The 27,620-nt window shown below is 36.0% G+C and overlaps 2 protein-coding genes across 5 annotated transcripts in view; one reads left to right on the forward strand and one right to left on the reverse strand.

The window, feature by feature from the left end:
* LOC134750476 (aminopeptidase N-like) overlaps window positions 1-3,985 on the forward strand; it is a 54,275-nt gene extending 50,290 nt beyond the window's left edge. For 2 of the 4 annotated variants that reach the window (XM_063685644.1, XM_063685645.1), the window contains one exon: window positions 3,799-3,984. In XM_063685644.1, coding sequence (XP_063541714.1) covers window positions 3,799-3,913 — 115 coding nt within the window. In that variant the 3' untranslated portion in view covers window positions 3,914-3,984. Of the gene's footprint in view, window positions 1-3,798 lie in introns of all 4 variants that reach the window. The other 2 variants (XM_063685643.1, XM_063685642.1) reach the window with 1 other exon arrangement.
* Window positions 3,986-4,520: 535 nt separating this feature from the next.
* Window positions 4,521-22,927, reverse strand: LOC134750492 (shootin-1-like). Its single transcript, XM_063685672.1, has 11 exons — window positions 22,646-22,927; window positions 21,445-21,862; window positions 16,901-17,087; window positions 13,265-13,386; window positions 11,995-12,143; window positions 10,626-10,783; window positions 10,025-10,208; window positions 9,226-9,628; window positions 7,804-8,055; window positions 6,613-6,818; window positions 4,521-5,961 (listed from the first exon to the last, which is right to left on the reverse strand). Exons 2-10 carry the CDS (start codon window positions 21,701-21,703, stop codon window positions 6,616-6,618), a joined length of 1,917 nt encoding a protein of 638 aa, XP_063541742.1. The 5' UTR covers window positions 21,704-21,862; window positions 22,646-22,927; the 3' UTR covers window positions 4,521-5,961; window positions 6,613-6,615.
* Between the last annotated feature and the right edge of the window lie 4,693 nt (window positions 22,928-27,620).

A 27,620-nucleotide genomic window follows, 5' to 3' on the forward strand; every position in this document is an offset into this window, starting at 1 on the left:
AATTGTCCGATCAAATCAGGCCGTGCGGACGCAAACGCCAATTTGGGTCGCTGATTTCGATTGCCGATTATGACCAATATTACCGATAAAATCTAGGATAAAATGGAGGTGCGGACGCAAGAATACCACAAGAAATAATTTAGAGCGCTCAAATATCATCATAAAACTAAAATAAAATTGGTGATTAAATTTGAGATTGACGCTAATTTCTATTCTGATCAAATCGGTCGATTTGATCATCCCGTCTGGACTCCACTTGAGAATTACGAAATACTTTTCAACCCTTTGACCGCCAAAGACGTCAACCCTATTGGGTTCAATCTTCATGCATTCCGATAATATTGCATAGACAATAGACATTGACGGTTTAATGTTGTGATTAAGAACAAAAGTGACACAACGCCAAATACGTCTGTTTTTCGCTATTTGAATTTGAGTCACATTAGTAATATTTAGAGATTTGTTAGAACAAATAATCGTGCCTCAGCAATAGGTACAAATTAAGTTAAAGGTCATCCGGTAAATTACTTTGTTATTTCTTCAAACAAATAAAATGTAGACCAGTGAACGAATTGTACTTACTAGATTGAAGCGATTAGGTTGTTATGATGTACCTAAAAGACTTACGGCCACTAACCCCGGGTTAAGCGGTTGAACCGTTAACCCAGTGTGAAATTGTACTGGTAACCGTAACCATGGTAACTCCAGGTTTAACCGGTTAACCCCGGGTTAGTGGTCATTAGGGTAACTTCGAAAGCGTGGTAATTTTGAGATAAGTACGATAATCTACTAAACCAGAAACACTTCAAACTTTGACAACACAAACACTACTTCTAGCTTACTGTTGCTAAAGTGGTTTTAGTTTAGTAGATACTTACATTTCATCATTTCCTAGCCTATTTGAGTATCCCACTGCTGAGCCTTTGCCTCTCCCCTTTATTTCCCTGACTCCCGATTTAGTGTTTCCTTCGGCCAGTTGTTCAGGAAGCTGTCCAGGTCATCCCGCCATCTTCGTCTGGGCCTGCCCCGGCCACGTCCCTCTACCGGCACTCTACCCCACTCTCCACTCCACCACTTCCACTTGGTGGCTAGGCTAGCCTAGCTCTCCGTATGCATGCGGTAGACGTGACCGGCCCAGTCCCATTTGAGATACTTACAAGTTTCAATATTACCCCGCATTCGAAGTTACAATGCAGTATGCACCTTAATGCCTGTATTTTAGGTAGGTATTTCTTATCACAAAGTTATTAACTCGCGCTCAAAGTAGTTAGACTTATTATTATGAGTATTATATACATTTTATTGTCATTGGGACCAAGTAAGTGCTTTTAGTATTGTACTTCAGATTATAAATAAGTATTGTATTTTATTTTGTATGTTTTACCTATTTAGTATTTTAGGCAAGTATTGGCACAGAATATTCGCTGTATAATGCGTAGAATTCGCTGATTTTAAACCGCTAGATGCCTTTAAAAGTATTTTTATTTTAATGTAACTTGAATCCTTTTAGAAATTTGGACATTTGGTGCTACTTATAGCTTATATAGATCGGAGAAAATAGTGATGTAATGGTGGTAAAGCTTAACTCCTTATACCTGTAATGATTAGACATGACATGATTTCCAAAATACTCATAATGTATATTTATTTATATTTTTTGTAATCAGCGACCATATTGCGAAGGAGAGGAGACATCGGTCCAAGCTTCCACTTTTAATTAATTTAATATATTGTATTCATAACATAACAATATCTTATTAAGATCTAGGCAAAATCAAAGGTCTTGAAATTAATAACCTGTTTTGTTTCGCGTCTATGTTTCTCTAAAGATAGGAAAATTGTATTTTATTCATTGACTTTTTTTTATTAAGCGATTTATGAAATGCCAGAACACCAGTGTATTTAGAAAATAAATGTATGAAGATTTTTGACCTTAATACGATAATATTAAGTCGTGGTTACACCCTTTTTGTCAAATGCGGTTGGTATTTTTGACCTTGACTTCTGAAAGCTAAATGTAGAATGTTACTATTGTAGGGTTAGGACAAAAAACAAACATTATTGCAAATATTACTGACATTAATGTATTGTATAATTATTAATTTCGTTGGTAAACGTTTAGCATTGTATTTTTTTATGAATTATGGCAACTTTTTTCTGAACATGTACTTAAATGGTTTTTGTTTTGTTATATTAATCGTATAGCAAAATGTTATATCTGAAATTCTTACCTTTATACTTAAGTCTTACTGTCAACGTCCGTCCAGTATTTTAAAGCAAATTAAAATGAAAGAAATAAATGTGAAATAATGATTTTTGTATTTTTTTGTTTCTACAATCCCCTTTTTTCATAGCTTTTGGAAGTAGTGGCATAGCGTAAACTAATTTAGCCCTTTTTTATCAATGTGTCCGAATGAGGGCTAACGCGTATGACTTCGCCGCGAGGGGCGCTAGTGTAGATGGTGGTCTTTTCCATAGTTCGAAATGTCAAATGTCACTTGTCACTCCAATGACTGACAGCTGTTCTTTAGTCTTTTGGACCACCATCAACAGAGGCGCCAACTGGTGAGCAAAAAAACGATAGCCCTCATTTCACCTTTCCATATAAACGGAGTTTCGTTGTCATTTTAAAACTACGTGTTGGATTGTAACGAAACTTTGCATATACAATGACATGAGGTATATCTAGGTCTGTAATTAGTTTATATAGCTCCAGTTTATAAAACAAACGAAATAGAGCAAAAACAAGTTTTGTATGAAAAACTTATTCGCTGTATTTTTTTTACTATGGTAACTGAAGCTACATAAACTAATAACAGACCTAGATATACCTTATTGTAAGTACAAAGTTTCAGAGCAAACTAGCTAGTCGTTTTAAAACGAGAGCGTAACTGCGTTTGTATGGAGAACCGAGCTTGCCGGGGACTCTTAAAAAGGGTTGTCGAGTGCCCACTTCGCCCACGCCTAGCTACGCCACTGTTTGGAACAAGGGCCTGACACTCTTTGATAGAGAAAGATAGTCTTATTGCGATTCCTATAAGAGGAAAGAGAAAATAGTGCCATGCTTCGTCCTTATCACCGACAGGGTGGCATCATAGGTAGGAGGCGATGGCCATAGAGTAACTTATACTAGAGCGGTACTGTCATAGTAAATTTTGTAACCAGTAAATTCACTGCCATCTGTCGACACACTTTAAAACTAAAAATAAATATTTATAAAAATACGATAAAATGTATTTAAATATAGATAAATGATTTTTTTTATTTGCATTAATTATTTTTATGATTTTGACCCATGTTCTTTCACTGATATGCGTTAAAATTGTTAAATAACAAACGAAACCGTCAACGCCATCTATACGACAGTTGGCCAAAGCTAATAACGCCCTCTGAACGAGAATAAAATTTTCTTGATTTTCGAGGCACGTTTTTTCCTTAGACTGTATCCATCTATTACGGAGTTATATCTATCTTTGCGATGGCGAAATACCGAAATTTATAAGTGAAAGAGAAAAAATCCTATGCTGCCCAAATTTTGTATGAATATAGTTTCTCTTACCCCCGGTCGCTCGGTGGCGCGTCTATAACTACTTGTATATACTATGTCTATGGTTTTGAAGGATATAAAAGGTACGTTTATTTTTTATTACTTTTAAATTTGTTTGTTTGTCATTCTCTGGAACACGTCGCATTTGTACAGAAAAAAGTTACCAAGCCTTATCCTGAGGTGCCTTTTACGTTAGGACGACATATGATTGTCAAGTATATTCAGTCTAATCAAATAAATATTCGTTACAGAAACGAAAACCTGCTAGAATGGTGGAAGAACTTTTTTAGAAATAACAGCGGGAGTGTCGCTAAGGTTTTCACAAAGACAGCCATAATGTGTGTTACTGCGCTTCTGGTCCTATGACGAATAAGTTTTGAGTAAGGTTTATTTAAGCACTTATTTATGAGCCTAACATAATGACAGATTTAATCCTTTGACCGCCAATGACACATCAGAATATCAACTGTCGTCATTGAATAAATAATAGTACTAGGTACAGAAGTTTCACTATCTAACGAAACGCGTATATTACGACAGATATGACCGCTAGGTGGCGCAAGTAGGCGTCCGTTCCTTAGCAATAATAATAAGCGAACAACTCGCGAACGCGAAGCGAAGCGGCGCGGCGGGCCCACGGCGTTCGCGTTCGCAACGAGATCGCCCACGTAGGACACTTCTATAGGTATCAAAGGATTGATTCACCCCGCGCCGCATCGCTTCGCTTCGCGTTCGCGTTTTGTTCGCCTACGTAGTACGATGCGTAAGGCCAATATCGTGACCAGGACGTTATAATAGTGTTGATGACTTTTAAAAGAAAAGTCGGCGATATAAGCTAATAGTATCAAGCGTGTTTTTGACAAATGTAGTTTTGCCCAATGGTATTGGCGTGGTCAGTGCTAATGTTACGCATGTGTTATTGTATTTATTTTGTACTTATTGTATATAAAATATGCATACAAATAAAATACCGTTTATCGATACATCGTTTATTTCAATAAAAGTTCAAAAATACTCTTAACACATAAACCTTGTTTTTTTATCCTAGATACTAAAATACCAGTTTAATTTATCGAACAAATCTGTCTTTTTAATGCAAATTGGTTAATTAAACCATCATTTTAGTATGTGAAATATAAAAACAGAGCTTAAATAATAATACTTTGTCTTATTTTAATATGACAGAAATGGCACCGAAGGTAACTTGTGTTTTAGTAAACATGTCAAAAAATTTAGAAATATTTTCTTATCTACTGGCATAAAAATAAGAATATGAAACATGTCAATTCGTCTGGTTGCTTAAATAATTGGATTTTTTAAAACATTATTGCTAACAAGTCAATATATTATAACCAAAAATTACGCTACTATATCCTTAATTTAAAAGTTTCAAAGAAATTTCATTTTACAAACGAAAAATTTCGAAAAATAAGGTTATGAAATTTTTCAATGTGGAAATTTCGTAATTTTGAAAATTTTCCGACAGATAATTGTTATGATTTTTCTTGACTTGTTAGTAATAAGTTCCTATCACTATAATATTTAATTTACAACGTAATTATGCTTATAATTAACATATACTTAACAATAACAACTAATGATCTATAGAGTATTCAGATCAATATCACTTATTTAATAGTTAAGTCTCATTTATGTATATACCAATCAAAAAGTATTTTATAAAAAAAAGTATTTATATAAATAGAAACTCCGATATATTCTGATTTTTAAAATGATATGTCAATGTGTAGAAAATACATAAAAATATGAAAATATTATTTCGACAGATAAACGTAAAATTTTTGGAATTATTTTTTATTTATGAATAATATGAGCCTAAATATTTGTATAATTAAATAGTGTCATAAATAGTAAAACGTCCAACAAAAATGTTGGCAGTAATTTAATTTCAATCTAAATTCTACTTTTAAAATAATAAAAGCAGATATAAAATGCAATCTAAATTGAGCGTTATTGGCGAAGCAATAGCGTTCAGAATGTTTAAAACAGCCTAAAATTGGCTAAATGCATAAATTTTATCAAAAATGTCTTTACAATTTACACTATTCGATATAAAATACAAAAAATGACATGTCTTATTGGAATAAATATGAATTTTAATGGCAACATCTTATGTGGCAGTATATTAAAATACCTACCCAAAATAAAACACGAAAATCCCATTTAACTCAACATAGCGTGTAAAACGCTGTGAAATTCGTCTGCGGTGAAAGAGTTATAAATAACAATTTAGTATCCTAGTTGAGATTGTGACGAATACATTAAAAGTAAATAATGTAGGTACTTACATATAAATAATTATGTAACTTTAATAATTGACAAGCCGTGGTCACCGGAACACTAGTCAATGGTGGGAGCTAAATTAGGGTTCCTCTTAATCTCCTCTTTCATACCTATAATAAGAAAAATCTTATATAAGAAAGGAAATAAAAATATTACGATTACTTCTAATAAGAAAGTTCTGTGAAGCTGAAAAAAGTATCCACAGTTTAAACGCAGTCGGACTATCAACTTAGAAATTCAAAACGGCGGCCACTTCTAATTTGACCACAGATTTCAGGGACAGTATTCATCTATCAATCAATAATGACCCTAACTACGCATGGACCTATTAGAAATAATCGAAAACAACAAAAAAAAACACTAGATTTAAACTTTTACGATTTTCACACATTGATATTTACGAAAACGGGACTTATTCGTGTATAATGTACTCTTATTTTCCTTTTTTTCTTTTTCTCTGTTTCCTAGAACGATTGAAATGATATGTTATAATGTATTTTTACTCTAGTTCCCTTTGAGCATTTATGTTTTATTCCATTAGTGGAAACTGTTTTGGCTCATGTATTAGTCATAATATCTATATCCTGTATTATTGTAAGCTGTTTGTTTCCCAATAAAATAAAATAAAACAAAAAAAATTTAGTTTTAAAATCACTGACATTGGCATTGACCTCATGGTGACGGAGAAAGGTAATTTTAAAACTTTGATTAGACGCGACAAGTCCCGTTTCCAAACCAAACCAAGACCAAAAATCACTTACTGGTCACGCCTGTTCTCCAACACCTACTAAACTCGGTCTATGAGCTGCTCTCCTCTTCCTCAGCGTGCCCAGTATAGCGAGCATTTCTTTGACGGCCTCCGGTTGTTCCTGCTTGGGTTTCTTCTCGAGGAAGTTTTGGTCGCGGCGCCGCAGGGTGAAGTTGCCGCCTTTGATCTGGTCCACGATCGAGTCTATCGCTGGATCACCTGAAAATTGATTTATAAATAGTAGTCCGCTGAATTTTTCGACTTTTTTATGAAAGAGTAAAAAAAACGAAAAATGGGTAGAAAATTTTGAATAACGTTCATACTATGAAAACGGATTATATCGCGTATATTGAATTTATAATACATCCCGACGTTATAAATTCCATCCCGTGTATTATAAATTCAATATACGCGATATAATCCGTTTTCATAGTTTTATTTCATGAGTAACTACCGCGGTAACCGAAGACAATATAAAGTTCATACATTTTGGGTGGTGCATTTTCTATGGGTACTTTTTTTCGCGATTTCGTGGTTGGTCCCATAGTAAAAGTTGCTCAGTATAATCCCAAAACCTGCCTGGCAACGGGAATACACTTATTTTTTAGCCACTGTCTGTATAGGTAAATTAATTTACAAGTTCACTTTTTTTAAACAAAATAAATAGGCAAATAATAAAAGCTTGATGACACATGTTGAATTTTATAACAAAATCTAGTAAACTTGATAGCAAATGAGCAATTTATCACAATAATGTGGATATTAAAATAATATACGGAAATAATACAAAAGTACAGGATCTGAAAGTTTCAAAATTTAAGTTTTTTTTTAACTTCCAAAAAGGAAAAAGTAAGGGTACCATTCGATTCCTTACATTTTATCCAAAACAATATTGTACAGCAACTATATACAGAAACGCAATATTTCACCAACAAAAACGCAATTTTCTTGTTTTGTCCATAGTTCAAGATGGTCTCTCAGTGACCTTGACGTCACGTTCACTTATCGTTTTGTTAGGAGCGTTTCGCAAGTGAAGTACGACTGTCGGACTTTGACTATCATTTCTGACTTTTGTATTGCTTTAATACAATGGGTCCCATAGAGACATTTGATCCTAAAAACAAACCTGATCGATTGATACCATTAATGAAAATTTGTCATCTAGCCTATACAAGTAAATTCGTTAAAACAACGTAAAGCTTACCTCCATTCTGCACGCTCTTCTTCAAGTTAGCTTGCTTACTGGCCAACATATGCGCCATATCACCTCCCCCTGACGGTAGGAATACTGCTGGGGCTGGCGGCGGTGGGGGTGGTGGGGGTGGGGGTGGGGGTGGTAATGCTGTGGGAGGTGGGATGGTGGGAGGGGGTGGAGGGGAGAAAACGGGCGCGGGGGGTGGGGAAGGTGTGGGAGATGCCGGGACAGCGGGAAGAGAGGGAGGCGGTGGTAGAGGTGCTGTAACAAAATTATACATCTTAAGCTCATTTACATACAGTGTAAGGAAAAAAAAAGGAGTGTACAGGTTTTTAAAGGGTCGGCAACGCGCGTGTAATATCTCCGGTGTTGCAGGCGTCCATAGGCTACGGTAACTGCTTACCATCAGGCGGGCCGTATGCTTGATTGCCACCGACTAGAATTCTTAAAAGAAGATGTAACTATCTGAAATATAATGTAATAACGAATGAAACTATGAAATATAATATAATAAAATATTTAATATGTCATTAATCGTGATGTAAAATGTAATAATATGTAATCTTCAATCGTAAGGTAAATTTAACAATATTTAATCTCCAATCGCAATGTAAAATTCCATTTTAATGTAAATTTAATAATATTTGATCTCTTATCTAATGTGAAATTCAATAAGATGTAATATAATCTTTAATTGGAATGTCAAATTTAATATATTATGGTTTGTAACCTATAATCGTGATCCTTAGCTACTTATTACTAATTACTTAGTTAGTAAGTTACGTAGGTAAGAATGTAGTTAATTAGTGAGTATTAAGTTGTAGTGCCCTACAGGGTTCATAGCTGATCAAAAAAATTATTATGTAACATCTTATTATGTACCTATGAAGGCAATAAATTACTAAATACTGACGTGGTATAAAAAAAAACATACAAATAGTTCATATACTATACTATCCCTGAACCAGTTCAGCGGACGCAAATGAGTTAATCGAGAACACGTTTTAAGACTGCTCATTTATGTTTACGTTTTATTTTTTACAGTCCCAGCAATATTTGCAAATTTTGAAATTAGCAAATTTTTGTAGAATAAAAATAAAACTGTTCTAAAGCTAATTGGGAGCCAGGCGCCCATTGGAACATTGTTAAGATTAAAAATGCCTTTAGGCATTGAGTCCGCCATTTGCACTTTATTTGTTACATTGTGCAATAAAGTTTAAGTTTAAATTGTGCTTGTGCATCGTATTTTCTTCTTATAAGGCATCGTTTAAGGGCAAAATTTGGGACTAGATGTTGAAAGACTAACTTGTTCTTTGCTGCTACAAAATATGCACAATTTTACCCAAGTTTCATTATGTTGTCTATGTCGTGTTGTTGTCGTTGTGTATGCACTGTCGTTGTTGTGTTACGTTGTGTAAAAATGTTACTTACCAACCACCTCTTCTCTCCTATCTTCTTTTTTAGGTCCCCCTTCAAAGTAACTAATCCTCGACATTAGACTACCCTTCTTCGGTGGCGAAATTTTCACTTCCCTTCTATCTTCTACTACTTGATCATCGAACTTCTTCCCATTCTGTTCTTCTAATTTATGTTCCACTACCTTCCGTTCTTCTGCAAGCTTTTGTTCTACTATATTCCTTTCTTTTCCTAATTTCTGTTCTACTGTATTCCGCTCTTCTGCAAGTTTCTGTTGTACTGTATTCCGTTCTTCTGCAAGTTTCCTTTCTGCTATTTCTGCTCGTTCTATGGCTTTTCGTGCGTCGTCTTCTGCTAGTTTGATCTTCTCTTCCCATAGAAGAATGTCCGTGTCCTCGTGTTTTTCTGCTAGTTTTAACTGTGAAAGATATATGTAAAATTAAACCAATGTTTAATATTTTGTCAATTTATGTAGGATGTTTTTTAACCCCTAAGCCATATTTTGCGAGATCAAAAAATAGGTCATACTGAGTAACTTATACTACGAGGCCAGACCCGCAATCGCTTAAAAAAATATTGTAATAAATTGTAATTATAAGTACATACTCTGAGAACAAATTTGTGTTAGGGGGCGGCACATGCCCTCAGGAAATTGTCATATACTTGGAAATTTCGACCCATGCCACCGTGACCGGATCGCCGAGCGGTCTAAGCATGTGTGGCGTAAAAAGAGGACGCCGGTTCGATTCCATCTCCAGACACTGGATGCCTTGGTATTTTTTTTCCTTTGTATGTGACATTTGTTTCGGGATACCTGTAAGTCTTCGATCTGGTCGCGATGCCGGCCCGCTTGTTGTTCCAACGCGTCCCGCAAACTGTCCACTTCTCCGAGCAGCATGTTCAGCCTCTCGTCCAGCTCCAGCTCGCCCAGCAGCAGGGTGCTCTGGTGCGTGAGGACTTTCACGCGCTTCTTAGCGTCGCGGGCTTCCGATTTGTATCTGAAATTAAAGTTAGACCAAAATTAACTGGTGACTCCGTCAGCTGTAGACCTCGCTAGTCTAAACCCGCAATTTTAAACAAAATCAACAAGGAAATTTCATGAAAATCAGTTCAGAAATGCAACCTGACAGACAGACAGTCTTCTCGCTCGCGCTTCACGCATTTTGTTGAAAATATAACATAGGTACTAGATTGGAACCTTGTGGAGCACCGTTGTTAAAATGACATGACGGATACAACACACACTCAAAGGCCTTTCTAAAATTACAAAACTTTTTCTCTTGTTATACAAACATCTAATAATATTTTTTCTTTATACATTGTACGACTAATAAGTTTAATTTTGCTGTATGTCTTCTACCTTGTGGCCATATTTCATTAAAGATAAAATACGAGTAAATAAACAGTATACTCACGTTTCAGCCATTTCTCTGTCTTTATCAGCATGATCTTTGAGTGCTGTCACTTCTTCCATCAACAGTTTGGAGACTCTGTGGTGCCGCTCGATCTGGCTCTTCAGTTCTTCTAGCTCTTTCTCTTGTGCTGCTGTCTTCTCTTTCTCGGCGTCTAGCTCCTGAAAAACGACATTTTAACGTTAATCGGGTGAAACTATTTGTTTTAAAGATTTACTGTCTATGGCGTTCAGAGCTCAAATTGACTATAATCGTCATAATCTTTGTTCCGTTTCATGATGAACATTTGGCCGTTTGTTAACCTAGGTACATTATAAAATATAAATGACCCATAAATGTACCCTTAAACGATAAAAACACAGTAACTAATAGTAGCACTTCTAAAATAGACATTGGGATTCGGCGATAAAGTTTAAATTTGAAGGAACTCCATGATATAAAAACAAACATTATCAGCAGGAAAGGGTTATTGATCTAATAAAAAAATTAAATTCCTATGCCTATGCCTATGGTTAGAAAGGCGACAAGTATAAAAGCAAGTGAGTATGAATAATAGTTAGTTATTCACCAGTTAAGTTATGCATATTTATATATATATATATATATATATATATATATATATATAAATTCGATGTATATATTTATATTAGTAGTACTCTATGTTATTATGTCACGTCGTCCACAACGTGTCCCGTCCCGCACTATGCTGTCCCGCACACTCCGCTGGCTCCACAGAAAACCAGCGCCGTTGACCACGCTAGCGCTAGTCGTGCCAGCTGCATTGCTGAGTGGAGACCATTTCGGCTTCACATCTCTATTTCTACTGTTTCGTTTATCTTTGTCTTGTATTTGCTATATATGTGTTGTATTGATGTGTTGTCTGAATAAATGATTACTATTCTATTCTATTCTAATAATAGAATTAAATAATTGATGTCAAAGATGAAATGTTATTAGACACAATGTTTAGGTTATTAAATTACGATATAAACTTTTGTTGTTTATGATTTGCATTTCAATAATCGCTTGTTATATTATTAATATAACTTTTCCTGTTTCCTAAATTGTTAATGGTCTCAAACAAATAAATAAACAATTTTTGGTTAAATACGGGAGTAAGTACACAGCGAAAGGTAGTTAGTTTTTGACATGAACGCGGACGAAGTTTGTGTATGATAAATCCAAGTAGGTACCTGAGCAAGTGCAGCAGTGGACTCATGAGCCTCAAACTCTTGGATTCGGGCCGTGCTTAGTTCAGCTTGAGAGGCAACTTGAGTGAGGCAGGATTCGGGCCGTGCTTAGTTCACCTTGGAGTGAGGCGACTTGCTGGTCGAGGTGAGCGAGGTGTGTAGGTAATGAAGAGTAATTATACCTGGGCTAGAGCAGCGGTGGACTCATGGGCCTCGAACTCCTGGAGTCGAGCCGCGCTTAGTTCTGCTTGGAGGGAGGCCACTTGCTTGCTGAGATCAGAGACGGTCTGCTTTAGGAACTCCACCTCTTCATTGCTGCTGGAGTCTGAAGCTGTTAGAAGAAATTATGTCTTATTATTATTATTATTTTGAATACCAAGTGTCCCATTGCTCGGAAAAGGTATTGATCTTTGGCTCAAAACCTCCCGATTTAGGAATATTTCTAACGCCTATTTCACCACGCATACAATTGACACGATAATTTTTCGTGAATTAGGTACCGGGTCGATAGGTATAAGGACAGTGCAAACTGTCAAAACATATTTACCTACTTGTTAGTCCAGCAATGTGTGGCGAAATGTCATTGTCACATGACAAATGTCAGTTCCGAAACAGGGGACTAACTAGATGACAATCGCTGATAGAAAACGCCAATCGAAACTAACATAAGGTACGAAAATAGTCACGTGACTTTTCGTAGCATCTGTTATCCTCATACATTTTTTCTTTTCGTTTGGTTATTGTCGATGAATGAATGGATGAACGAATGAATAAAAAAAAATATTGACAAAAGCAAGTACAAAATAGTATGGATGGTATAGAAAAGGATGCCAATCTCTTATGGCAGAATTGTTGCAAAAGTGACCGCTTTCAGCTTTAAATAATAGTTCCTAATCTCTCCGGTGGCGCTAGTTAGGCTCTGGGACATGAGTATAACATGAACCAACAAATAACCCGACCAAATTACGTAGGTTGTTTTTGGTAGTATTTCGGTGTATGGTGGCGCCGCCTAATTACTGTTTTTTGATGGACACTTTTCATACATAGAGATTTGGCTCCTTTATATAGTCTCCATGCAAAATAGGTTTAGAAGTCCCTGACTTCTGAGCTAGGCATGAATGAATGAATGGATGAACGAATGAATGCATGAATGGATGAATAAATGAATGAATGAATGTTTATTTGCATCAAACAAGCACGGTTTTACGATTGTCATCTAGAAAGCCCTTTATTAAATGTTAGTACGACGGAAAAATAGTTGTGAAGAGACAGTGGAAGTTGGGACAACCTGGACCCATGACAGTCATACGTCCAAGTTGTCCCAACTCCCACTGCCCCTTTACAACAATTTTTCCATCGTACTAACATTTAATAAAGGGCTTTCTAGTCAGGCGTACAAGGAGTAACATTCTGATATGGATTTCATTACTAGGTGAAAAAATTTGAGCTTACCGGTGGAATTGGAGTCTGTGAAGTCGATTTCGGCATGCGCAGGCAGAGCATGCAAGATGGCCTGGCTCCGCCGTTTCAGTTGCTTGTTTTGCTTGTACCATTCGCCAGCTTGTTGCATTACCCTGGGGAAGAAATAAACTTGTTAATGATATGTAAGGTTAGGGTTGACATATGAAAAAACAGCCTGGTGAGAGACGGACAGACAGATAGATAGACGGACAGACAGACAGACAGCGGAGTCTTAGTAATAGGGTCCCGTTTTTACCCTTTGGGTACGGAACCCTAAAAATGGAATATAAAATAGATTGGTCATTAGTGTCATTACTTCAAAAGTCCGCCCATTAAATCTCTTATTCCAACACCTTTCGTGGGCCATTCTTCTCTCGCCTCTTCCTCTGTCCAACTCGAAACATTTATATACCTAGATTCTAATAGTTTTAGGTTAGGTTTCAAATAAACGCTGAGATTCAAACATATCTACATATCAAGTCAATCAAAAAATGCTGGTGTCATACGGACAGTCGGACATGACGAAACTATAAGGGTTCCATTTTTGCCACTTCGGCTACAGAACCCTAATAGGTAATAACAAAGAGGATATAATAAGATAGAGCCGTACTGTCATAGTAAATTTTGTAACCTCTGTAAATTCGCTCCCATCTATCGACATACTTTAAAACTAAAAATGAAGATTTATAAAAATACGTTAAAATGTATTTAAATATGGATAAATGATTTTTTTATTTGCATTAATTATTTTTATATGATTTTGACCCATGTTCTTTCACTTAACAAACGAAACCGTCAACGCCCTCTATACGAGAATAGGCCAAAACTAGTGGCGCCCTCTGATCGAGAATCAAATTTTCGTGATTTTCGAGGCACGTTTTTTTCCTTAGACTGTATTACTATTACGGAGTTATATCTATCTTTGGTAATAATGATAAACCTACAGTCCCGATATGCGATATGTATGGAGATCTGGATTCATTCTAGGTACTAGCCTGCGTTGAACGTTTAAAAACCTAAACACTATACTTACATTTTGAACAGCTAAATATGGCAATCCGTTAAAAAAAACACATCACAAAGCTCACTGACACAAAAACATTACGATCCGCCAAAAATTAAACGGACGCCATTTTCTTTTTCATGTTTTTTTTTTATTCACACAAAGCACAGACACAGGTGTTGTAAGCACAGCCAGATAGGAAACTGCAAATGATGTCCTACCAAAGTGAAAATCACTTTGAAATTATAATTTTTGGCATAATTTTTAATGTTGTTTCATAAGCTCACAAAGCTTTCTAGATTCCAATGATCATATGCAATAGGAACGATATTTGCATATTATTCGTGTTTTGTAGTAAATTAAATTAATTTGCGAACTTTAATGGTTTTGTGGTACAATCGACTACGAAGAGATGTAGAGTTAGACCAAGAAAAGTCTGCAGAGATTTTGACAGCACACGCAGTACCAGTGTTATTTGGGGCATTTTCTATGAAAAGGGACCTTACTGTCGATGGCGCTTACGCCGCACAGCGTCGCGCGGCATTGTATTTATATCGGACCATCGTTTATAATGGCGTAAGCGCCATCTACAATAAGGTCCCTTTTTATATAAAATGCCACATTTATACGTCATAATTTAATAGAAGTTTGACGTTTAAAATAACACCTGCACTCTGCGTGTGCTGTCAAAATCTCTGCAAACTTTTCTTGGTTTAACTATCCACTTTTTCACCTTACTGAGAATTTCATCATGTCAGCTCCATATAATTTATGACAAATCTCGCAAAATGGGTTTGGCCGGTCGAAGTGTAAACACGAAGTGTGTACTGCTAAAGCAGATGGCGCCAGCATAGCTCGCCTTGTCAATCCCTAGAATTGTGTCAAATTTTTGTTTTTTAATAGAATTTTATGCCCTGGATGCCAGCCCTTTAAGCCAAATCTCATAGAAAAAGGGGCAAGCTATGATGGCGCCATCTATGCCAACCTTCAGTTGCCAACCCCATTGTTTGCGGAGAGGTTTGACCGGCACCCCTTAAATGCCAACATATTAAATGACTATAATTAAAAACACAGAAGGCCATTTAAAATAAACTCAATTTGTTCTAATTAATTAAAGTGTAGTTGTTGAATAAAAATATGAATGAATCGTATAACATTTCAGTAATCAAACTATTTGAGTTTACATACATCTCAAGATTTATGAACAAGTTATAAAATTCAACATGTGGAAAGTTGGAAACAACCCTATTCCTGTTCCATTTTATATTTTATAGATTACTTGTCATTAATCAGTCACAAAAATGTACAATTAAATTGCATCATTTATTAGAGGAAAGTAGGCAGATGAATTATATAAACATTAAACCAGTTTTGTTTAGAGCGTCAGAAATTTTGCAAGCCTATTTAACGGACATTCTGATCTAGTCGTCTTGTCTAGTGAAAAGCGAAAATATAAAAGTTCGGACAATAGGCGGACTTATTGCCGTAGGGTATAACCACAGAATAAACTGGTATTTTCTATAAAAAGGGACCTTATTGTCGATGGCGCTTACGCCATTATAAACGATGCTCCGATATAAATACAATGTCGCGCGACGCTGCGCGGCGTAAGCGCCATCGACAATAAGGTCCCTTTTCATTGAAAATGGCCCAATTTAATAACAATACTAGGTACAGAAGTTTCACTCTCTAACAAAACGCGTTTATTACGACAGATATGACCGCAAGGTGGCGCAAGCAGGCGTCCGTTCCGTAGCGGTGCGCGGCAACTACTATGGCTAGACACCTAAATTGGCGTGGGCCGCATGTACTTGTAGCGAAAATCGCACCCACCCACGAAATCGCGGAGTGAGCCACGCCTGGTATAACTTAGTGTTCAAAAGACGTTAGTCATTATTAACCCGCTTATTCATAAAACTTTACAAGCGCTGGTGGCCTAGCGGTAAGAGCGTGCGAATTGCAATCCGGAGGTCGCGGGTTCAAACCCCGGCTCGTACCAATGAGTTTTTCGGAACTTGTGTACGAAATATCATTTAAATAAATAATAATAATAATTTCTTTATTCAGATACGGTGTTCCAAATTTGTTAGTTTGTTACTTAAAAGCTAGGTTATATTTACCAGTCGCTTTTCGGTGAAGGAAAACATCGTGAGGAAACCGAACTAATCCCAACAAGGCCAATTTTCCCCTCTGGGTTGGAAGGTCAGATGGCAGTTGCTTTCGTAAAATACCGTACCGTTTATTGTAATATGTAAATTTAACTTATCTCTGTCTTTGTCTTTTGCATGTTATATATTAATTTTGTGGTTTTCGGTTGTTGTCTTGTTACCTGTCGTGATTGTTTCACCGGAAGATCAGCGCTGGAAGTCGCCAGCAACATGCTGACGTGAGACCATTTCGTGGCACTTTTTCTTTTTTATGTTTCTCTGTTTTGTATAATTTTCTATTTGTGTGTGCTAACGAATAAATTATTTCTATTCTATTCTATTCTAAAAACTAGTGCCTACGCCAGTTCTTGGGATTAGTTGCCAAGCAGGCCCCAGGCTCCCATGAGCCGTGGCAAAATGCCGGGACAACGCGAGGAAGATGATATCTGTCCATTTGTCAATTCTGCGGAAACTTACTTTTGCATAACCTGCTCATCCACCTCCCTCTGGTTCTGCAGCTGCTGGTATTCTTGGAACAGCTTCTCCGACACGTCTCGTAGTGCTGAGAGCTCCCGCTCCCGCTCCGCGAGTGAACCCGCGAGGCGGGCGCGCTCGTCTGAGAGCAGGTTGAAGCGGCGTTGGAGATCTTCATGCTCGCGTTTGGCTGTGAAAAAAACATTTTGTTTATCAAATTCGACTTTTTAGCGTGGAATAATGATGATGATTGATAAAAAACCGGCCAAGTGCGAGTCGGACTCGCCCACCGAGGGTTCCGTACTTTTTAGTATTTGTTGTTATAGCGGCAACAGAAATACATCATCTGTGAAAATGTCAACTGTCTAGCTATCACGGCTCATGAGATACAGTCTGGTGACAGACAGACAGACGGACAGCGGAGTTAGTAATAGGGTCCCGTTTTTACCCTTTGGGTACGGAACCCTAAACACTATTCTATGTCCTTCCCCGGGTCACAAATTATGATCAGACCAGGTTTCAATTAAATGTTCCGCGCTTTAAGGGTGAAGACTGTGAAGAGGTAACAGACAGATATACAGACAGTTACTTTTGCATTTATAATATTTATATATAAGGAACAGTAGAGATTCTTCCATAAAGATTTCTAGAAATATAATGTTTTTGAACGACTTCTAAGAGAACTAAGTGGCGGACTTATTATTAATTACAAATATTGTTGAAATCATTGTAACCACTAGCTTCATAACTTACAAAAATAAGTATACCTACCTATGACTAAGTATGTTATTGGCCCATATTTATTTATTTACTAGCGACCCGCCCCGGCTTCGCACGTTACACAAAACCTTATTAAATTATACACCTAAACCTTCCTCAAGAATTGCTAGGTAAAAACCGTAGTTTTTGAGTTTATCGCGAACATACAGACAGACAGACGCGCGGCCGGGGACTTGTTTTTACCTATAATATGTAGTAATTATAAACCTCAACTCAACATCTGCTTTCTATGTTAAGTAATTTGTTTATCATAATATACCTACTTAGCTAACTTTGCGGTTTCACTCACGTATTTTTAGTCACTCGCGCGACATGTTTCGGAGAGCCTAAGTCGCAAGTGACTGACGCAACGCGAGTGACTAAAAATACGTGAGTGAAACCGCAAAGTTAGCTAAGTTAGTATGGTATGTCTCACGATAGTTTAAATTCGAAAATTCCTACTGTTTTCTATTTTTAAAATTTCTAAATATCCTGAAGATTATAACACTTTATCGTATTTGCCTAAAATGCCTAGATAATCTTTGTCTAACACTAGTCTAAACAACTCCACAGACCTTGCAATTTTCGATAACTGCCGTCTAAGTAGGTGTAATGAACTCAATCGATCTATCAATTGCCGCAATGTATTACAAATCGAATGCAATTTTCAATGATGTCTGTGGAGCCCATTACAATACAGCATAAACTTATATTTAAAACCAGTAAGAAAGAAGAAGAAGCACCAGAAGGCAAACGGTCCATAGGAAGACCAAAAAAACGGTGGGCAGATGACATAGTCCATACAGCTGGAAAACAATGGATGGAGAAAGCGAAGCAGAGAGATGATTGGATAAAATTGGAGGAGGCCTACACCCAAAGAGGGATCCATATAGAAGATAACATTTAAATTACAAATACAAAAACCATATAAAACTTCTTATGGAATAAAGGGCTATAATAAATAAATAAATAAAATAAAGATTTGATCTACCTTTAGTATATTTCGTTGTAAATAATCGAAACGCCATTGATTTGTTCCCATTCACTTTCCATCAGGTGTGACTAGGGCCAATCGCCGATCAGTTTATAATAATAATAAAAAAAACAACTACACAATATACCACTATAACACTAACAATGGTCAGTATTCAGTAACGATTGAACTTAAAAACATTTTAATTGACGAACAATTTTTTTAACTATGGTATATTAATGAACATATACCTAATCATAAATTTTCCTTTCTCTACCCAATAGTGCATATATGTACCTACTACTTATATTATTATTTACAAATTTTGACAAGCTCTTATTTCAATTTTATAACATGCAGATACGTCTGCGAGCGATACTCCAAATTTTATATTAAAGGAACCGCCACCCCAAAGGCGTGTATACATGAGGGAAGGAATGGAAAGATTTGCAAGGTTCTGTTAGGCTTCCGTAGCTCAATTGGTTAAGACCAACGCACGGATTGCGGAGGTTGCGGGTTCAAATCCTGCCGGAAGTGTAACTTTTTCCATTTTTTCCTTTAATATAAAATTTTAAGCTCTTATTTAATGGCTTAAAAGGTCAAGCAACAGAAGTGGCGGTGGACCGGTCACATCATCAGAGAAGGGCTAGAAAAGTGGACAAGAGACCTTATAGAGTGGTACCTAAGGGGGCACAAAAGGAAGAGAGGAAAGCCTACTCGTAGATGGTCGGATGACTTTAAAAGGATAGGCGGAGTGGACTGGACCAGGAAAGCAAGAGATCGCGATACCTGGAAGGACTTGGAAGAGGCCTATGTCGGAGGACAAGCTGAAGTTGTCGATGGGAACTAGAAAATAGTAAATAGTAATATATAGTAGTAGTAGTAGTAGTAAATCACTTTATTGTACAAAACAAAAATTGTTAACATGAAATTCATATAAATATAATTATAGAGAAAAATAAGGTATATTTTTAAGTAGATTGTTACAAAACTTCAGAAATAAAGGCTATTTTTATTTTTATTATTTATTGGCCGACTGGTGTGGCCTAGTGGGTAGTGACCCTGCCTGTGAAGCCGATGGTCCTGGGTTCGAATCCCGGTAAGGGCATTTATTTGTGTGATGAGCACAGATATTTGTTCCTGAGTCACGGGTGTTTTGTATGTATTTAAGTATTTATATATTATATCCAAAGCCTCTATAAAAACTAGATTTAAAAAATATATATTATTATATATCGTTGTCTGAGTACCCATAACACAAGCCTCCTTGGGCTTACCGTGGGACTTAGTCAATCTGTGTAAGAATGTCCTTATAATATTTATTATTTATTTATACATATATTAAAGGAAACGTTCACAGTGCTGGGAATGACTTGAATTTGAGACTGGTACACTGGTCAAATTGCTCTTAACCAACTAAGCTAGCCAGACCAAGCTAAGTTGGCAGCAATTTTAATAGTACAGATTGTGCAAGTGTTATGGTAGCCCCTGCTACAAGGTGTGCCCAAATTACTACATGAAAATTCAGTGAGTACAAGTTATAGATAATATACAAAATAGCTACTTGTTCTATATTATCTGATTAACTAGTGATAAGCATACTAACAAGTGATGAAACATGATTAGGTCTAGATTGACACCTTGCTTGCCTTCAATATTCAAGGATTTGTTACCAAGATAGGAATTCAAAACATAACTGAGTTATTTGCTATTTCCAGTTATATTATATAGTAGGTATGTATGTACTATATTCTGTTAGTGACACATTTAAAGGTAGTACTTAAATTAATAACAAAAATATGTGCTAATCTTAAGGAAGACTAGCAAAATATTACCTAAGCTTTGTCATAAATAACACGTAAATGTACAGTCACTTTCAACACGTAATTTTAAGTACTTCTAAAGTAAACTAGTCGGCAACCTACCTTGGACTTTCAAAAGTAGGCGAAAAGGAAGTTAAAAAGAAATTAAACGCTTTAAAATCGGTAAGGAACAGAAACAAGCTCAATAAGGAACAAGTAATTGCTTTTAAACGACCATACAAAGGTAAACGTGATAAAAATATCATTACCTTGTTCGTCTCGAGGTTAAACCATATCGAAGACGAAATCAACACATCTCACGTATTGTATACACTTTCAATGTGGTCGTTTTGTGCTAAATTTGTTTGATTATGCCATTGAGCTATTATTACTACGTAGTACATTATACTTCAATGGATTATGCAAATAAATTTGCATTACAAGCTCTCTTTTGCATTATAAAAACAATTAAATCGCAAAATTAACTAAGCAAAGTTGTCTCTTTGTTGTCAACCAAAAACTTTGTTTTGACATTTCAATTTCATGACCTTAACTCATTTTTAATAAAAAAAAAAAAACAAATAGAGTTGGGCATGGGCTGTTTAGAAAACCTAAGTCGATACATCAATTTTTATAAAATTATCTTTATATTTATTTCAACACTTTATAAGTTGTGTTTTGGTTATGCTTGAAAGGTTCGCCTTTGTTATGAAGTGCGCAGTTTCTTGAACACAGGTATAAGTCAGATCAATAAATATTAAGACAATCTATAACTATTCAATACAAATGTCTACTGTTAGAAACCAATTCACTAAAGCAAGACTCTTTCAAAGATTGAGCGCTATAAAACTTTAGGAATACGTAATGCATATGCAACAGGTTATCATCTGATTCACTGTCATAATCCGACAAATACGCGAATAGGATATCCACTCATGTTATCTTTTTGCAAACCTGTCAAGACCGAGCATGCGCAGTAACCATTTAAGTAAAAAAGCTAAAACAAAACGTACCTTTTTCGGATTTGAGTAGGCTGGATTTGTGTTTTCTTTCGGATTCTTCATATCGGTTTTTCCACTTTTCAACGTAAGTTGCAGCAACAATATTCGCTTCCTTGGTGTGGTGCGCGTCGGGCGGCGTCATCCTGGCCGCTGTCGCGCGCGGTATCCTCGTGGCCGCGCCGCCTCCCGGACAGAGCGAGACAGCGCTCCGCACCGCACACGGGCTGTTGCTTGCGATCGCAAATACATTATCACCGTTCCTTTTAATCATTTTTGCATTCGATTTTTACCGCGAACGAACGCTCGCCTCGCATCACGTATGCACTCACGTGGCCCGATCAACAGGCTGGCGGAACACTAAATTAATTGACCAAACTCTTTGTTCCCGTTGAGGAAAATAGCGCGGTCTCACGTTGATTGTATAGTCGGTCTGTAATGAGAGAAATTGTAAAAGCGTAGAACGGCGTTGAGTGTCAGAGTGCAACTAAAGTTAACCTGTGCTTGTGATATGATAATGAAACATCGTCTTTGTGAGTCACAGCGGGGTTCATGTTCATTGTTTACATTAGACGCTTGCCTCATATGTGCTACTCGAGCCTTCGTAGTCTCGTCATAGAATTTAGTAGAAATTAATCATTGTAATCATGCATGTGCACGATAGGTGCTGATTATGTTATCATTGTATTTTATCGTTTACGTTTATATATTATGCAATTGGCATATTTGTAGTTGTAACGAATTTAATCATCAATTCGTCGAAAACTAGTTTTGTTTACCTATGAAGTCACAGACCACAGTTTCCTGTTGATGTTTTTTGTTCGATATAGTGAATGTGTGTTTATAAATGTTGTTCCTAGTTGATTGTAATTTGATAGTAACAAATAGATCTTAGGTATAATAATATTTTCATAAATTTTGTAATTGTTTATATTGTGCTATAGTAATGTCTAATTACAATACCTACAAAATTATTATCTTTATGTTTTATTAATTTAAAGTAAACTAAACCCAAAAAAAAGCTGTAACAAATCCCCTCATAAGATGTTTTGTTTTATAACTACTAACACAAAATTATTACATTATAAAATAAAGTGATACTTCTATCAAGAGCAACAATAGAATAAGATTTAGATAGTATTAACAATATGTACCTCAAACACAGTATAGTCACTAGCCACCGTACTTACATCACAGTTTATAACTTTATACCCACAGCACAAAGAATGTCCACAAACAATATAAAACAGCGAACACCAAAAAACAAAACACTACTGTTAAAGTCCGCACCGAAAACGCACTGAAAGCATTTGGTCCAAGTATGGCTGACGGGAATTCTAAATTTAAACTATTTCCAATGAACGACACCCAACGACTGGCCTATAACGACAAGACGAACTGTGTGGGACGACGTCGCGACTTGTAAAGTGATTTAATTGCTCAGACTTGACTTGACAATACCAGACTTAATTAGACCTTTGGATGTAAAACGGCCGATACGCTTAGCTAAGGTCGACAAACTGTTTTGTAACGTTATGAAAAGCGAAATTAATCACGAGACTAAGCGTCCCACTAAACAGCATATGGCTCTCATTGGTGAGAGTAACTGGGCCATTCCCACGCAAAACCGGTGCAAATAATGGACATGACTTACTCCTAAGTGCTAGACATTCCATCTTGTTCAAACAGAGCGTGATACTGTAATCTAAAGATATGATAACTAGAGCTAGAATGCGAAATTATGGATACAAAATATGCACAGCGAATATGTATCCTGTCCTTTCAAAAAAGTTTACCAGGCAGCTATTGAGAAGCACATAAACAAACAAAAAAGAGTCAAGGATCGGAAACAAACCGTGCCTATACAAAAACTTGGTCTTACAAAACTTTTCCATATTTAGAAATCAGTGTCAGTTCGGGTTGTGTGGAGTCTGTGAGTAGTCAAGGCAATCCGATTACGACCTTACAATGGAAACATATTTCATTAAATTCGCTTCAACCCTGGTAAAGGCTTTACAAACTGGTCAGCGAACTACTTAAATGGCGTTGGGATAAAATATAATGGAGGAAGCGAGTACAGTATGTTGAAGTTTCACTAAGTATCAAATCAAATGTTGAAATTAAAGGACGGGACGCTCGTTTTGTGCGGATGAAGTGAACAGTGTTTTAAACGTAAAACAAGGGTTAAGATCATAATAGAAATAGAAAGAATGGCAGAGAATCATAATAAGCTCTACGAAAAATATTTGGGCATAGATAAAAGTAATCAAGTCTAAATAAAACCTAAATAAAAATCTAAATTAGAACCTTCATAATTGACGATTATTTGACGATGCTCTTAATCAAGTAGGTAGCTGAAATATTTACAACATAATAATAGAGATTATGATCAGTGTATGTGTACTTATATATTACACTGTCGTAGTTACACGTTCACGTTACACATCAGCTCATTCTTCACGCCAAATGATAAACATACAGTCCAAAATTCGTTCATAAAAACGAAATTATCATCTTACACGCACGTGCGATCGTTAATCGCTCGTCTCGAGTCCTTTGACTTATTATTTTTATGAGCGAATTACAAAATTAAACAAGGTCGGCTCATTCACCCCTGCAGCCTATTTATGTTCTTGTTAACCCGGTACTGGATGTTAACATGCGTGGGATTACATGCCGTGGACAGAAATGGCATTTACGTCTGTAAAGAAGTTGAACTTTAAAACTTTTTTCATATTTATGACTGCTATAAAGATGTTTCTTGCCTCGCCATCACCATTTTCTACTTTCCATATTCACAATGTGGCACATAAAAATGTGTAATATTACTAATCGTTTGCATCCGAACTATTCCAGAGTATCCTAAAATTCGTGATTCTATAATGTATATATATATTTTAAAGCAAACACCTTTTTTATGTAGGCTTTACAGCATCAAAATAATTCATCCATTAACAGCAATTATTAAAGCTAGGTTCACCATGTTGTAACCACTGGTGGAGAAGTTACAGTTTAAATTTCCAAACTGACTAGTGATTAGTATTGACAAATCCAATGAACATTATTCTTGTTACACTAAATGTCGAGGACGGCCTTAATTACCCAATTGTTTAATTCCAGCTAGCTAGCTATATACTAGACCAATTAAACATTTTACACACCCATAGCAAACTTATACACTCCCATTCTGACCTCGATTATGTACTAAAAATTAAATGTATTATTCACTCTTTTCTCGATCATAGGTAGATAAGTGCCTTTTAACGGGAACTACTTAGCTTGAACCAGACTGATACAAATTATATCACCCAAAGAAAGGCTAACAATTATTGTACCAATTATATTACAAAGTAACTCTATAGGAGAAATAAAAAATAATTGACAGACCAAATAATTAACTACAATGAATACATATGCAGAAAAAAGTTGCTATGCTAGAACAACTTAGCATAAATATGTGGATCTATTCTTGCGTGGGAGACAGTCTAGAAACAGTTTATTGCGACAGTTTATATTATACTGTCTATGTGGGTGTAGCAAATGAAGCGACAAGAAACCATCGCCCAACATCAGTCTTAACAAAATATGTCTCCAGCATGTTTTTTAAACCTGAATATGCTAATTGTTTGGTAGAAAATTAAGCCAACACCTTATAAATAAAAATAAGTGGTACTTATTATTTCTTGTGGCCACCAAATGATCTTTTAAAATCAATATTTTCATTACCATGCCCATTTTGTGTAACTATTAAGCTTCGTTTAAAAACTATTCATCCTGAATTCTATAACCAGTCAGGTTCTTTTAAAATTATTTACCTTGTGTGTAATAGCATTTATTATGCTAATTATAATAAACTAAAGCTGAATTATGCATACAATGCCAATTAATCTGGACTTGACCTGACCCCTATATTTTTCGATTCATATCACATGACAGACGTCATCGCATTGTTTTTGTCATGACTCATGCCCAATTAAATTTGGCAAGTTTGCATAAAGATTGCAGACTTATTTATTATGTACGCGTTATAAATTTGTAATGAGGGCTATCGTTTTTTTGCTCACCAGTTGGCGCCTCTGTTGATGGTGGTCCAAAAGACTATAGAACAGCTGTCAGTCATTGAAGTGACAAATGACATTTGACATTTCGAACTATGGAAAAGACCACCATCTACACTAGCGCCCCTAGCGGCGAATTCATACGCGATAGCCCTCATTAAAAAGAAACACGTGGCAATGAGCCAGAATTACTAAGAAATATTTAAAAAAAATTGATACGCTTACACAGTCAGTACTGATTTATGAAGGTCCAAACTTTTGGTGGTTTATTGTTGGACACCTCACCCTACCTAACCATATAACAGACCATATTAAAATAAATACACTATACGAGCCTCAACGCCTTATAAACTCCTAAAAATTCAGCAAAAGAAAAATACAAAAAAAGATGATAGGCCATTTTCCAGTATAATATCTAAGTGTGCCCTATATAAAATAAAATTAAAAGGTAAGTAAGTAAGTAAATATTCTTTAAGTAAGTAAAATTATAAGAATAAAATTCATTGCCAAGAACTGCAGCTAGCAAATCGATAGGCTTCCCAAACCAAAGCTCAAGGCCGGCTATTATTCCCTAGCCAGCAGGTCTAGCCGATTAAGATTAGCTCTACAATGACAGACGGACAATTAGACCTGTACCGCTGGCTATATTTTGACCCCTAGGTTATAAAAATATTAAAGTCAATTCTGTTTTCGCTTATGAATACTTTGTTAAGATGTAAATCTTACATTTTGTTTTGTGTCATATATATAATTTGCTTTTCTAGTAATTTGTTATTTTGTGGTAATTATTTTTTATTTTGAATTATCTTGGAGAAAAAAATATTCGAGAGAACACATGTAACTGTGTTGCATTTAGGATAGTGTTTTTAGTGTGAAAACATAGTTTGTGTCAATTACGTCCACTGCAATCTGATACTATGTCATAATATTCTAAATGACACAAAAAAAAATTTGAGTTAAAAAAAATTACTTAGGTCGAATTTAATCGTTTAAATAGGTCCATTAAATGATTTTGTGTCTTATTAAGGCATAGCTTCATAAGATATTTGATGATTTTGTTGTAACAGGCTGTCACCGTTACAAAAGAATATTAAAGATATTAGAGTTTACATCTTATTAATTTGAAATGCAAGATAAATAAGATGTATGAATTTGTGTCACTTGCATCCACTGCATAAACAAATATTACAAAAATATTATTTGCGTTCAAACGAAGCTAGCGGGCGGTCTGAATGGGCAACGGAGGCCGTGCAGGGTGGGGCCGCGGCGTGACCTTGCCGTACGCAACGCATGTTTACTTCGCCTGTGCGCCAAATTAACGCAACTTATTCAAAGAAGTTACGCAAACAACACAACAACAAGCAACAAGCAAGCAAAGAATGCGTCGAATTATCTTTTACCTATTTAAAACTTATAGATATTGTACAATGTCACCATTATGCAAAAGAACTGTAAGTACATGTTTGATTTGCGAGCGAGCTGGCAACATTGCGCAGGGAAATCTTAAAAATATCGCGTTTACGTGAACGCCACATACATTTGTGACAGTGATAGGGAAAAGGTACCACTAAAGTAAAATTTGGTTATTAATACCGTGACTTTCTTTCATTCTTTGATAAAAAAAATTGCTATTTATGCAACAAGTGCGGAAGTCATCTTTACGCACGTGTATCATACAACGTTTTACTATGCATTGTGCGAGTAAATAAAAAAACATGTCATGGCAAATAAGTTTAATTATTAAAAGGAGTGTTTTAAATCGACACGAGTTGCGAATTACTTATTCGCACGTCTATCGTACGTTTTACAGTACATATGGCCCTTTAAACTTTCGACATATGCACGGTAAGTGCTCTTTTCCGCACTAGTGCGAGAAAGTAGCACCATATGTACTGTAAAAAAAAATTGAAAACAAAAAGCACTTGTGCGGAAAAGCAGTACTTTCCGCACGATATGGCTCCGTAGGAAACGCACTTTTCGAGCACATGCATTGTAAAAAAATATATAGGACTGTATCTCCTTAACCGTGCGTCGTAGCGCAAAATAATAAAATTTTCGTTCCCCTTTATGTAACCCAAAAGTAATACATGAAAAATACAATGAAAAAAAAAAGAAACAAAATCTTTATAGGGC

Source organism: Cydia strobilella, chromosome 20, assembly GCF_947568885.1.
Source record: "Cydia strobilella chromosome 20, ilCydStro3.1, whole genome shotgun sequence".
Classification (NCBI taxonomy): domain Eukaryota; kingdom Metazoa; phylum Arthropoda; class Insecta; order Lepidoptera; family Tortricidae; genus Cydia; species Cydia strobilella.